At 49.6% G+C, this 13639-nt stretch overlaps 1 protein-coding gene across 1 annotated transcript; it reads right to left on the minus strand.

Annotated features, from left to right (window-relative positions):
- Window positions 1-1998: 1998 nt before the first annotated feature.
- Window positions 1999-11620, minus strand: ST6GALNAC1 (ST6 N-acetylgalactosaminide alpha-2,6-sialyltransferase 1). Its single transcript, XM_034067764.1, is given in 10 exon segments — window positions 1999-2169; window positions 2552-2651; window positions 3845-3934; window positions 4485-4588; window positions 4949-5087; window positions 5431-5602; window positions 5796-5964; window positions 10768-10931; window positions 10934-11397; window positions 11616-11620. Coding segments are annotated over 10 exon segments (1578 nt in total).
- Window positions 11621-13639: the final 2019 nt, after the last annotated feature.

Raw genomic sequence — 13639 nt, forward strand, 5'->3', positions numbered from 1 at the left:
CTCCTCAGGTCTGCTCCAAAGGCCGTGGTTCCCCATGGCTCTGGGGTTCGCATGGAGCTACAGCCACCGTTCCCAACAGAAGCACAGCGCATTCCAGATAACTCCCTGCTCCCACGGTCACTGCAGGGCTTGTATGGGCAGAGCAGCCAAACACAGGCTACACCCTCTCCCAGATAAACTCAATTCTTCATGTAGATTATCAATGAGGGGGTTGTCCTTTGCAAACAAGCTTAGTGAGACAGGAGAAACTGCCTGGCCTCTGCAGCACAGGGGAGAAAGGAACAAAGGAAAATGAGGCCCGACAAACCCTGCTGACAGCCGTGCCCAACTGCCTCCGGGAGCCCTGGAGACACTGCTGCCCCTGGCAGGATGCTGCGGGAAAGGAAAACCACTCGCAGCCACAGCAGGTCCACTGGGACCAGTCAGTGTGCAGCTGGGCCCCAGTCAAGAGCCTGAGGAGCCCAAGGAGCTGCACTGGACCTGCCTGGACACCAGGAGGGGTTTTTGCCTGCATGGTACCATAGGAAACATCACAGAGTCGCACAGAATCCCAGCATCAGCAGGGCTGGAGGGGATCTCTGGAGATCATCCAGTGCAACCCCTTGCAGGGCAGTGCCACCCAGAGCAGGTGACACAGGAATGTGTCCAGGCAGGTTTGGAATGTCTGCAGAGACTTCACACCCCCTACCCAGCCTGTCCTTGGTGCATTTGTCTCCAGCATCTGATGTACTCATAGAACAGCTGCTGGGACAAGGACAAACTTACCAGGTTTACCCACTTCCTCAGGAGGTGTTGGGCCAACGCTGATCCCTGTCCTGGGATAGCAAAGGGAACAAGGGGGGGGATGCTCAGGTATATCCACACAAGCTGCAGAAGCATTATCATTAACACTCAGTCCTGCCCTTTCCTGGCTTCATCCTCCATTCTCTCAGTCTTTAAGTACCATCTCCAGACACACACTGAATAACACAAGCCACAGGGCTACAAGGAAAAATCAGTTTGGCCCAAGTAGTGCCATTTATTTAGTTTGCACGAGCCCTTTCAGAAGCTGCAGCTTTGCTGATTTCAACTGGGCTCCTCTCAGCACAATGGGGACAGGCTCTCCAGGCAGCAGCAAGGATGGACAGCATCCATGCCTGGACTTGGAGAGCTCCTACCTCTCCTGGCAAAAGGACAAACACAGTGCTCCCTGCACAGCTGGCAGCCAAGTGTGCCAAAGCCCAGCCAAGCAAGGACTTGGCACATCAGGACCCAAAATTTCCCATGTTCTGCAGCTAGGGAAGGCCCAGAGCAAGAGGCACCAGGTCTGGAATCCTGCTGCACAATGGAGAGCATTTACCTGCCCTGTAGCTGATGGGAGTGCTCCTTTGGAGGTGTCATCATAAGGCCGCACTGGGAAGCAGAAGTGAAATGCATCCTCTCTCATATTAGTCACCTGGGAGTATCCATCCATCTTTTCTATCTGTATGGAGTGAGAGCAGCACTCCAGGAATTAAGTCAACCTGAGACAGGATCTGTGCAGCCACTGGCTGCTGAGGGAGCTTGCTCAGACAATATACCCTGCTCCAAGACAGGCACCACTTATGGAGAGGATCACCCAGAACAGAAGTAGCCCCAGCCTGAGGAGCATCTCCTTGGACACAGAGAAAAGCTGGATGAAGATGCATTCTATGACTCTGTGACACTGAACCATATGCTACCCAGATCCACTGGAACCTTCTCTCCCAATACCAGGGCCTACAAACATCAACAACAGTCCTGCAGCACAGCCAGGTGGGACTTATTTGGTGGTAAGCTGCATTTTCTTGCTGTTCTCCTGGTCTGCAGCATTTGTTCATTTGTAGAAGCACTGTGAGAGAACACAAGTGCTGAAGGAGACAAGTATCTCTGTGGGCATGAAATGTGCCTGGAAGCCCACACCTAACCTTGGCTCTGGTGGTCCTCTTCTATTCCCACAGAGGTGGCAAATTTCCCCAGGCAATGGCCCTTACCACACAGTCAGGATCTCTGGTAAAGCTTCATGATATTCTCATTGTGAAGCTTTTTCTACACCTGCTTCTCCAGGTTGAAGTCATGGTTGGTGTAGAAAACCAGACGTTTCCAGTCCTTGTCATAGTAATGATCCGAGTACTTTTAGTGCCCCTCCATGATGTTCCCATAGGCACTCACCTGGGAAAGATGGAGGGCTCACGCAGGAGAGGCAGCCAGTGGAGTACAGGACACAGGTCCCAAATGGAGAGGGAGCACAGGACAAGTGTCATTCATGGCTCCTCTAGGTGATGCTGCATGGGGGATTCCAGAAGGACCAGACTACAAACACTGGCTCCAGAGAGCCTGCTGTCCTCTCCCTAGGATACAGGGTGGCTCTCAGCAGGCTGCACATCCCCTCTGTGAACTATTTTGGGGCTGTTTCTCTTCAATCTGCTCTTCCACAGCTGACAAGAACCTATATACTATAGGTGCTAAGCAGTGCTGGATCCAACCCTGGGCTACCTGCCCTCCTGCCTCCCCTTCCAGACAGCACTGAGTGCAAGAATCATCGTGCCCTTACCTGATCACAGAGGTGGAGGGCAGTCAGCAGCAGGAAGGCCCCTGTTGTGGGTCTGTAATGCCTCCAGTAGGGCTTTTGCAGAGTTTTAGATTTCAGAAACCTGCAGCAGGAGAGCAGAAAGCACAGAGCAGTTGCTGGGGGTGGTGGCTCAAGCCAGGCACATCTTGTCCCCTTGTGTGGCTTCTTCCCTCCCTGCAGCACTGTGGGGCCATACAAGGCATTTCAGGCAAGTCATGAGCATACCCGCATGTGTGGGTACTGCTGCATGGGCAGTAAAGCACAAGGCCAGCCTAGAATACTCCATCACCTGCACTGCAACCTAAGCCCTGCTCTGCCCCAGCTTTATGGAAGTGGTAGGTCTTGGGGCAGTGGGGATAAAGAAGGGGACTGAAGGATCTGGTATGTCCAAGCCCATTCTTAAATCTGTCTTTTGCCTTGCAGTACAGAAGTGGCTTTGAAGCTCACTAATATACCCTGCTCCCCATCCACACTGAGGGGTGAAACAAGGCATAGGAAGAGTGCAGAGGCAGGTCACAAATCCCGCTAGGAGCTGTGGTGGTTTATGCCAGCAGTTTAGAAAGGTGGGAGTCCACACCAAGGCAAAAATAGCATTAGAGTCCTCTTGGCCTTGGAAAGGAAAGCAGGGAGGTGCAAGCCATCTGGCACCGCATTTGTCTTCTCTCAGAGAAGGCATAACAGTGCTCAAGGAGACTGAAGGGTAAACACAGCCAAAGCAGGGCACCACAGGAGCTCTTCCTGCATCTCTTGGTCACGTGTGGCCCACGCTTGGCAGATCTTCCAGGAGGCTTGTGAAAAGGCTTAGAGATGCAAACAACAGCCAGGGCAGGCAAATGGGATACAGAGGAAGTGCCTGTTACAGTGTTTGAGGGCACAACCAACCTCCCAAGTCAAGAAGAGATCTCAGAAGAGCTCTTACAGAACCTTCCTCCAAGGTGCTTGAGCACTGGGGAACAGGAAAGGACAGTCCTGAATTCTGGCACTTTAGCAACACTTCCCACACCTGAAGTTTCCATTTGCACCAATTTTGGGATGCAGAAAGCCAAACTCCCCTATGGCTGTTGCCTCTCCAGATGCTGGATGTCTACCTACCACTAACACCCCACTGCAACACCACAGAGAACTCTGCCTGACTGCAGCCTGGTGAAGCTTACCCCCAGCCTGCTGGTGTGGCTAAGCTGCGGTTTCAAGGGAGTGAGCTGGCAGGAGAGAGCCCAGAGATGGTGCTGGCCAGAAACAGTAAGCCAGTGATAGAGCACATAACCCTCAGCTCACCTGTTCTTCATGTATCTGAGGAAATCAGGGTGAACCACCAGGTATCTTTCCATCGTGAAACCTTCATCAAATCTCTCCCGGGGCCTTTGCCTAAGGACAGGAATGGGGAGACTCAGGACAAGCTCCTGTATTTCATCACAGCTGGAAAGCACCAGCCCTAATACACTTGGTGATAACAGAAGAACCACAAACACTTCATCTAGTCTCTATCATTTCCCAGACCATGACCAGGCCTCCACAACCTGTGTGCATTGCAGAGGAAGAGATCAGGGAGAAGAGGCAAGAAGAGAAGACAGGAATATCAAATGCATCTGTGTACATAGGCAAGAATTGGTAAAACCAGGCCTTCATCCACGAGTAGGCCACCATGTACGGACACCAGAGCAGACAACTGCATGTGTTAATCCCAGAGGACCACAAAGCTTTCTCCAAGCTCTGGCCACACATCACTGAGATCAGGGAAGGAGGTGTATTGGTTACAGCAGTGCTCAGAGCTGTGGAGAAGGAAGATACTTCTCCAGACATTAACCTGGCTTTCTCCTGGCCGGCACCTCAGCAGGGCTAAGCACTGTGGGGAGGAGAAGGGCACAACAGAGAGCTTCACATTGAAGGGTGTAGAGGTAGGGTTAGTTTGTTTTACCCGTAGTCATTCAAGAATCCTTTCCTGATGTTCTTGTTCAGCAGAAGAGCATTCAGCCACTCGTAGTCTCTAGTTCCCTCCAGGAAGTGAATGTATCTGACATGCTAGGAAACAAGTGAGCATCAATGAGCAGCACAAGGGAGAGATAACTCTTAAAAACAAGAAGCCAGGCTCACTGAGCTTCTGAGACCCACATCTTCAGTCTGCAGCTTTTAACTATCCCACAGAAGCAGAATGGAGAAAACATCTAATGTGCAGCTACTTCCACAAGCCAAAAGGCTGGAACAGGACTCATGGAGGTTCCCACTGCAAAACCTCACTCAGAGCCACACCAGTGCAGGTTCCCACTGAGCTAAAGTGTTGGCTCAGCCACTTTGCTCCTCATGCACGGCAAGATCATAACTGAAAGCCACAGACTAACAGCATCCCATCAAAGCTGTGCATGCAGATAGCATGGACCTGACTTTTCCCTGTGGGATGTTGCTGAAGCCTCTGTGTCCCAAGACCTGGAGAGAGGACACCAGGGAGTAGGCTGTGTATCCATAAAAGGAGGTTTTTGTTCTGACATCTTTTACGTAACCTTTGATCACAGCCCTGCTCACCCTAGCCAAGGGAATCAAACAGAGAGGCTGAGTCAGTAGGTGAGCAAACCCTTGCATCCATGTTCCTAACCAGAAAAGACAGCATCAGTCTGGAATAAGAGACTATTAGGCCCATTTTGAGCTACATCTCTTGACCTGAAGGAGAGCCTCTGCTTTGGAGATGGCTCTTTATGGCTCATCTGTGAATCCCAGGCTCTTCCTGGGTGTTTAGGAACTTTCCAATTCCTTTTTGGTTTTTCATCAGTCATGCTGGCACCTGAGACTCAGTGAAGTTATCCAGCTGCACTTATCTGCTAGCCACAATAAGCTGGCTGTACATCTTCTAAGAAGGAAGCCTGCCTTACCGGAAGACATAGTAATGGGAATCAATCTCCTGGCCCATCCCGGAGTTACTCAGTATTCCTCCATTCCCCATGACAGCACAGCTGATGCATGTTAGCTTGCTGCTGGTGCTGTTGGCCAGTAGCAGCTGCTGGTGGGGATTTGGGGGCAGGAGGGACATCACCTCCTTCACCACTAGGAAGCAAACACGGTGGAGAGTTAGCATTAAGAATGCTCGGGATGGACATGGCGAAACCACAAGATCCACCTAACCTGATGCCTCTGACAGGGAGATGTTGCAAACCTGCAGCTACTTGGCATAAGGTCCCTGTTGGAAGTTTGATGGTCCCATCCTGAGGGACCACCCATCATGTCCTGAGGGACTCACATGAGTAATTCAGCTCCATGAAGCCATAGGGAGGTGCAAAATGCTCCAGGCGGTCCCATTCACTGTCACTGAAGTGTCTCTTGTCTGTGAAGAGCACGATGTTGGGCAGGAAAAGATCTCACAGCCAGTCGGACTTGGCAGCTTTGGCCTTCACTGATTCAGAGCAGGTCTTGAATAAACCAGAAAGAAAACAATAAGGACTGATTAGCAGGGAGCTGATGAAGCTGAGTGAGCACCCATGCTTGTGGCACTAGGGGTGAGGATGGGAAAGAAGCAGAGAAACTCCAGTGGTACATCATCCGTTCCCCATAGCATTCCATCACTGGGAACATGAGGCATGATTTCAGCATCACATCAATATTTAGCTGGTGGAAAAGTCACCTACAAGGAGCTAGAGTGACTCCAGGTCTCTGAGACTTCCCTCTTTAGAACAACAGGCCTGTGATGCTCATGTTTTACTGGCTCTGGGCCTCACTAACTGATGCACATTAACAAGACAGGTCTATCAATATAATAGGTCTAATCTCAGTACACCAAATAAAGCTAGCTGTCCCTGCTAGCAACATAACTCTCAGGGCTCTGGCTTCAGAGCACACATAAGCAAACACAAGGAGGAACATGTGAAATCAAATCACCACTATCACTGCCTTTAAAGATAAGAGAAAGCGTGCAAACAACTTGTTCAGTGTCATAAATGAATCACAGAGAAGCGTGTGGCTGAGAAGGGAATCCCAGCCAGCTTCTCCTCTCTAACAAAAGGGTCTCATTGTAGCTGGCAGGAATTAGGCTGTGAGTGCAGATGAAGAGCAATCAACTCCACTTTGTAACCTTTCTTAGACATCTTTCCTTAATAGCTACTGTAATAGTTATTGAAAGACAAAGCAGGAGACCAAGTGGACTTCATGCCCAGCTCCAATCCCCACCAATGGCCAGACAGCATTGCCAAAGCCTTGCTGTGTGCTCCACAGCTGACCTGGGCTCTCTGCTATGGGTGAGGATGACAATCCGGTGACAGCCTGAGGAGACAGCCCTCATTCTGCCTGTCACAACAGGAATGCAATGAGAACATTGTGGAGGGTTGCATGTTGGCATCATTTCAGTTGCAGCACATTTCACATCCAGAGACAGGGACATTCGCTTCCTACTCAAGCTGTACTTTGTACTGTCCAAGGCTTTGTACTTCTTGTGCCTCCACAGCTAGACTGGACCAATACCAGAGGAAGCAGGGAAAAGCCTGATCATGTAGGAAATGAAGTAGGTGGGGATGCTTCTAGTCACTTAGCTCTGCAGAATTAGACATCAGGTTCAGGAGTGAGACCCAACACGTCTGGATCTACAGACTCACTAAAGACTCTTAGTGAAAGGTCCTCATCTTCTCTCTTCCATCCTGAGGAAGGGTTTTCCCCACTGCTCAGCTGTTCTGCACACCCAGATGCTCTGCAGCCTTGGTGCTGGATGCTCTCCACTGCCTGCTGTGAACTGCTGCCTCACATTTCTCTACCACCTCCTGCTCTGCACTTCTGAGGTGGTTGCACATGCTCTGCAGCTCCTCAGATGTGAAGATGGGAACATCTGAGAGTTGAGCAGGATCCTGGTGACCTAATCCCACTGTGTCTACAGGGATTAACACTGGGCAGGAGGGGTGAGGTCCTGTCTCATGTGGCATACACACTCTTAGCCATGTAATTCACCCACTCCCATCTGTGGGTGCCTCAAGACCATGGGGAGCTCAGGAAGAAGGATGCACATCCTGCACCACAGACTGGATCATCTGCCAGTGACTCAATGAGGCTGGGCCAGGTCATGAGCTCAGGCCTTTAACAGCCAAGTTCGGCATATAACAGCCACAGATCTTTGGATAACAGAGGTGTCCCCTAAGAGCTGCTCCTCTCAAGAGACTACACTGCAGCCATCAGCAAAGGAATGGCTTGCACTGCCAAAAGGGGCAATGGGGAACAACATGAAAGCACCACAAGGGAGAGAGAACTCAAAAAGGAAACATTAAACAAATAAAATTCATATATAACAGCTCAGGGACCTGGGGGGTTCAGTCTGGAGAAGAGAAGGCTCAGGGGGCACCTGATGGCTCCCTACAAGTGCCTGTCAGGAGGATAGAGCCAGGAGGGGCTGGGCTCTGCTCCCAAGGAACAAGGGATGGGACAAGAGGAAATGGCCTCAAGCTGCACCAGGGCAGGTTTAGATGGAGCTGAGGAACAATTCCTGCCCCAGAGGGTGCTCAGGCATTGGAACAGGCTGCCCAGGGCAGGGCTGCAGTCACCGGCCCTGCAAGTGTTCACACAGCGTGGAGACGAGGTATCAGTGCCATGGGGCAGGGGTGGCCTTGGCAGTGCTGGGAAGGGTTAGACCTGATGAGCTTAAAAGGCTTTTCCAACCTCACTGATTGTGTGATTCCATGAAACACGTGTGTCCAGGGCACCCTGGGGTTGGGGAATGGGATTAAACTTTCAAGACTAGCCCAGGCTCCACTGGGAGAGGTCTGAGCAGAACACCATGGTGCCTGCAGCCCTGACAGTCCCCTGGAGCAACATCTGCATTGCCCCCAGTGCCACCACAATAACACAGAGCAATGTCGGAAGATGGTGGCACTGAGACTTTAAAAAGGCGAATGCCTCATCCAAGACCACTGAGCTAGAACAGGCACTGCTGTCTTCTGCTCACCTGCCTACACCCTCCCTCCTCTCTGAGCACAAGCAGTGGGTAAAGGCCATTTACACCCATGTATAAAGACCCTCCTCACTCTAACGAGGACTACCTGCTTGTCCAAGCCTTCCAGAAACAGGATTGCCAAGGAAAACTGCTCTGGGTAAGCATTACAAAGAATTATCAGCATAAGATGGGGGACAGAGACAGTATTGCATACCACAACCAGCCCCATCTGCTTGCTGAGAGCTTTGCTACAGTTTACAACTTCCCCAAAGGCCCCTGTTCCTGGGCCTGAGTAATTATGAGATGCTCAAATTTCATTTAAAATTAGTTGCAAACCCTCATAGCTGCAAAGGAAAGGTCAAAACTATGGTCAGAATAAGGGTTCAGTACAAAACCAGAGCAGAAAACAGCCTTTCAATTCCACAGCTGTTAGGACAACCTGATGGTGGGCCCCACACTTACTTCTGGAAGCTCACATCAGTCATACAACCTACACAGGCAGAGGTGATCCCAAGAACAGAACAGCACTCCCAACAAACAGGATCTGTAAAGAAACATTAAAGCTGTAGCTGTGCAGTGCTACTTGACAGGCACAACTGTATCATTTGAGGTTCTTAGTTTTCCCCCTGCTGTGCTGACCAGGCCTTCAGGAACAAAGAGGAACAAAGCAAGACTTGCCGAATGCCAGATCTGATCTGAATTACTTGCCCTGTGGTGACGATGATTCGATGCATAGCAAGAAAATCCTAGATAGGAACCCAACATGATGGGACCATCTGAATTGTGGATCTCTGGACGGGAAAAGAATCTGCCTGCGCACTATGGGATGGAAAAAGTGAATTGGAACAGCTGAGAAAGACTCTCCTCTTGTTGACAGTAAACCACAAGAACAGTAAAAAAAGTTACTTTTTAACCATCATTTCTCCATGGGGCACACCTACACATAGTTGAATTTTTGCCAATATTGACAGAAAACATTGAAAATGGGAACATTCCCCACCCTACTGTCTCCAAAGCAGGCAGGTTCATGCTTACCAAGCCTCATCTCACCCTTTTTCTTTGACCTGACCTTAAGTTTGACTTCCGTACAAGTGACTAACAAAGCCTCCCGTGTCCCTGCTCACCATCACTGCCAGCATCATTACTCACAGCCCAGCCTAGCACAAATGTCATTGCTGCCCCTCTGCTGCCAAAGCTTGTGACTTGCTATGGTATGTATGTGCTTGGGTGAACAGGTGCAGGGGGACATTCCTACTCCTGTTCCCTCACCGTGACCCTGCTTGTTTTCTTTAGCTGGGCAGCATAAACCGAAAATCAAGGCACTAAAGAACTTCTTCCTTATACCCAACCTGAACTTCCTCTGTTTCAGTTTGAATCCATCACCCCTTGTCCTATCACTGCAGTCTCTGATGAAGAGTCCCTCCCCAGCATCTTTGTAGCCCCCTTCAGACACTGGAAGCTGCTCTGAGGTCTTCATGCAACTTCTCCAGGCTGAAGAGCCCCAATGTTCTCAGCCTGTCTCCACACAGGAGGTGTTCCAGCTCCTGACTATCCTTGTGGCCTTCGCTGGACTTGCTCCAACAGCTCCATGCAGTGCTCCAAGCAGGGTCTCAAAAGAGCAGAGCAGAGGGACAGGATCACCTCCTTTGACCTGCTGCTCATGCTTCTTTTGGTCTAGTGTGAGGTGCTGCTGCTTGTGACAGGGGGTTTGAACTGGATGATGTTAAAGCCCTTTCCAACCCAAACCATTCCATGGTTCTGTGAAATCTGAGGACTGTCAGTTTCTCAGGTGAGAAATGGGACACCTCTATGAACACTGTCATTTAGTGCCAGACACCTAACGCCTACCCATAGGCATCACAAGACTGTGACACAACCCCTTAGGGTGCCACATCACAGGGAACATCTACTCTGCACTGTGTGCCTAAGCCCCCTGTGCCCTTACCAAAGCATCTAAGAGTGGGACCATGTTGTAGCAGGCCTAGAAGGACAGATGCACCTGATCCCCTGACGCACCTGAGCTCCAAACAGGCCTGCTCAGGCTGACTTTCAAAGGAACCCATGGAAATGTGGGCAATCACACTAAGTTTCCATGATGCAGGATGGTGGAGGACTGCCCAGGCTGAGCCACACATATAAAGTCTCCCCCTCTGGATTCAAATAGCATCTACACACCAGTGAGCTGACCTACCAGCTCAGAGATCATCCTTGACTGCAATGGGCTCACACGCCCAGGGGACAAACAGACAAGGAAGTCAAGAGGGAGGCATCATTCCTAATGAACACACATGGCCATCACACCTACCCAGCGTGGAGATGAGTTGTCCAGCAGGTACTGGTCCTTAAAATCCCACCATGGCTCTGACTTGAAGTCAGCAGCCCTCAGCTGCTGCTTCTCTTTCACTGCAGCAGCCTGAGGAACAGGTCTTACAGTTTCCACTGATGCAGGAAGGTCTTTCGGCTTTGGTCATTGGATGTGTTGTTTTCCTGAGCTCTCTTCACCCCAGAGGATAGTTTCACTGTTGTCTTCTCCTTGGCTCCCTCCACACTGGGAAATGGTTTCACTGTCATCTTTTCCTTGGCTTCTTCCACCCCTGGGGCTGTTGTCACTGCTCTTTTCTCATTGTTTTCCTGCATTCTCAGGACTGTTTTCACTGTTGTCTTATTTCCCTCCAACCCAGAGGCTGGTTTCACAGTCACATTCTCCTTGGCTTCTCCCACCCTGGCAACTGGTTCCATCATTTTTTTCTGCTCCTCCCTTCCTTCCCATCTTGGTGTCTTCTTTAGCATATCTTGTTTGAGCCTTGTGATGTCTCTTCCCAAAGACACCTTTCAAAAGCTCCTGGAATTCCCATTGTCAGGATAGTTTAAATACTGTTGTTCTTGGGTGTCCATCTGCAGCGTAGCTGGGGCATGTTGGAAAATGTTCAACTGCCTGAATGCAATGAAAGGAAAAGCAGACACATCACACACACCTTCCACTGACCATGAGACACATTCCAGCCCTTATGTGGCTCTTCACTCTGAGCCCCTCTCTGCATAACCATTGCATATGACCACCACACTGCCCTGGCAGCTGCCATTTCTGCAGGATCCTGTATGAATTCAGTTTCATTTCCAACTTTGCCACTAAAATGTTCTTCAACTTCCCACACCATTCTGGCCTGAACACCACCTATCCCCCCAGCATAAGCAAGTCCTGAAGGCTACATATTCCTCTTCAGCACTTGGCTTGTGAAGCATCCACACTGGCAGGAGCTGCAAAGCAGCACAGAAGAGCTTTACCCTGCACTGGGCAATGTCCCCAGAGCACTGCAGGACTGTTTTGGAGCTCCTGAGCTCAGGACATGGCACACACACCATGAAGGCAGCCATCTGGCTCTCTCTGCCAGCAGAGCCAAGTGCTTCAGTGACAGAGCATGAAGAGCTTCCAGAATTCAGTAAAGGAAGTCTAACAAGAAGTGTTAAACTTGTTCCTTTACCATACATCAACTTCTTGAGCATTTGGGGTCGCAAGGCACCTTTCCCTCTCCTCCTCCTCCTCAGCCAGCTAAGGCAATGGCATCATACAGCACTTGTCAAGTACAAGTCTTAAGACAGGCACTTTGAAGCTACTAAAATACACTCTGAAGCTTGAAACTGTAAAATATCTGCATTTTCAGTGATTTCCTCTAATGCTGCAGCTGCTCTGTTGCCTGATTCAGAGGCCGAGGCAGGTACAAGGATGCCATAGGAGTATACAGCTGCCAACAGCGTTAAGAGCCACCTGCAACAAGCCTTGGCTGAAACCCAGGATAAAATATCAAGACAGAAGTGATGGGGGCTTATCCCAAACACTCATTTTTATCTGCACATGGCTGGAGGGTGGAACAGGAAAAAGGAAGGTGAACAATTGCTGCAGCTGAGCTTTTATGCACAGCAAAGCTTTTCAGGATAGATCAGCAGAGCCGTGGCAGGCTGATTTCACCCTTTGCATGATGCATTTGCTTCAGAGAGCTGTGGATTGCTTCTGAGGTGATAAATGGTGTGAGGGGGAGGCACCTCTGCAGACACCAGGCTGCAGATAAGAGTTCACAGTGGTACAGCATTCATTGAAGTTATTAGGAAATGATCAACTAAGAGGCTTTTAAAACTCATTTTGTATGAGATAAACACTTGAACCTTTCCAATGGGACTTCTGGAAAAAAAGATGCTGTGTCAATAGCCTATCAGCTCTTCCTCCATCTCCCCTATAATCATTAGCCACTTTCAAGCAAGTCTGCAGCAGTTGCTTTCTATCACAGTGCTTCATGTATAAACTTGTGTTGCTTTTTATAGTCTAAGAAGAGGAAAGATTTTATATACACAATCTAAGGAAAAGAGACATTTGGGAAGGTAGCACAGGCAGAGCTTAAATCCCTGCATGATTTGCTGTTGTAGTTTTAAGATGATGTTTAAAATGATGGTGAAATGAAGGGCAGAGAACCAATGAAACAGGACAGCATGAGAAGCCACCCCCCGTCCAGGCTTCATGCCGTCTCACAGGGCACAGGTTTCATCCCAGCTCTATTACACTTTAATTACAAACACTGTGCCAAACATAAGAGACCAAAGTGTAAAACCAAGGGCCCATCACGTCCTGCAGGCAGACCCACATGGCTACACAGGACCCTGCTCTCCTGACCACCATTTTCCATCTAAACGGTCAAAGCAGCTCATCAAATTCCAGAGTCCAGCTGGCAAACAACTGCAGCAGCACAATGACATTTACTGTCATTTTCCTCTCCATTTACAAAGCCTGAGGACAAATAGAGGATAAAGCCATAAAAATGCTGCTTTGTGTTTTCTACCTTATATACAAAGGCATGGAAACAGAACTGACCCACAGATAACTACATACAGCTCAATACTTAGTTGTGTTTGATTTAACTTGCAAAAATAGGGACATTTCCTCTCTTGCAAACTATGGCAAAATGAAATGGCTTCATGAATGGGCATGGCATGCCAGCTCTTGTCTCAGCTCTGCCATTGATGGGCTTTCTAATAACTCACTTTGCCTCCTTACATCTCCTTCTCCCCTTCCCCCCCATCTCCCTTGTGCAGATTCTGACCTCCCCAGATCACAGAATCATAGAATGGTTAGGGTTAGAAAGGACCTTAAGATCATCCAGCTGTCCTCAATATGTAGGCTCAAGTTG

The sequence above is a fragment of the Melopsittacus undulatus genome, chromosome 11 (assembly GCF_012275295.1).
Source record: "Melopsittacus undulatus isolate bMelUnd1 chromosome 11, bMelUnd1.mat.Z, whole genome shotgun sequence".
Lineage (NCBI taxonomy): Eukaryota > Metazoa > Chordata > Aves > Psittaciformes > Psittaculidae > Melopsittacus > Melopsittacus undulatus.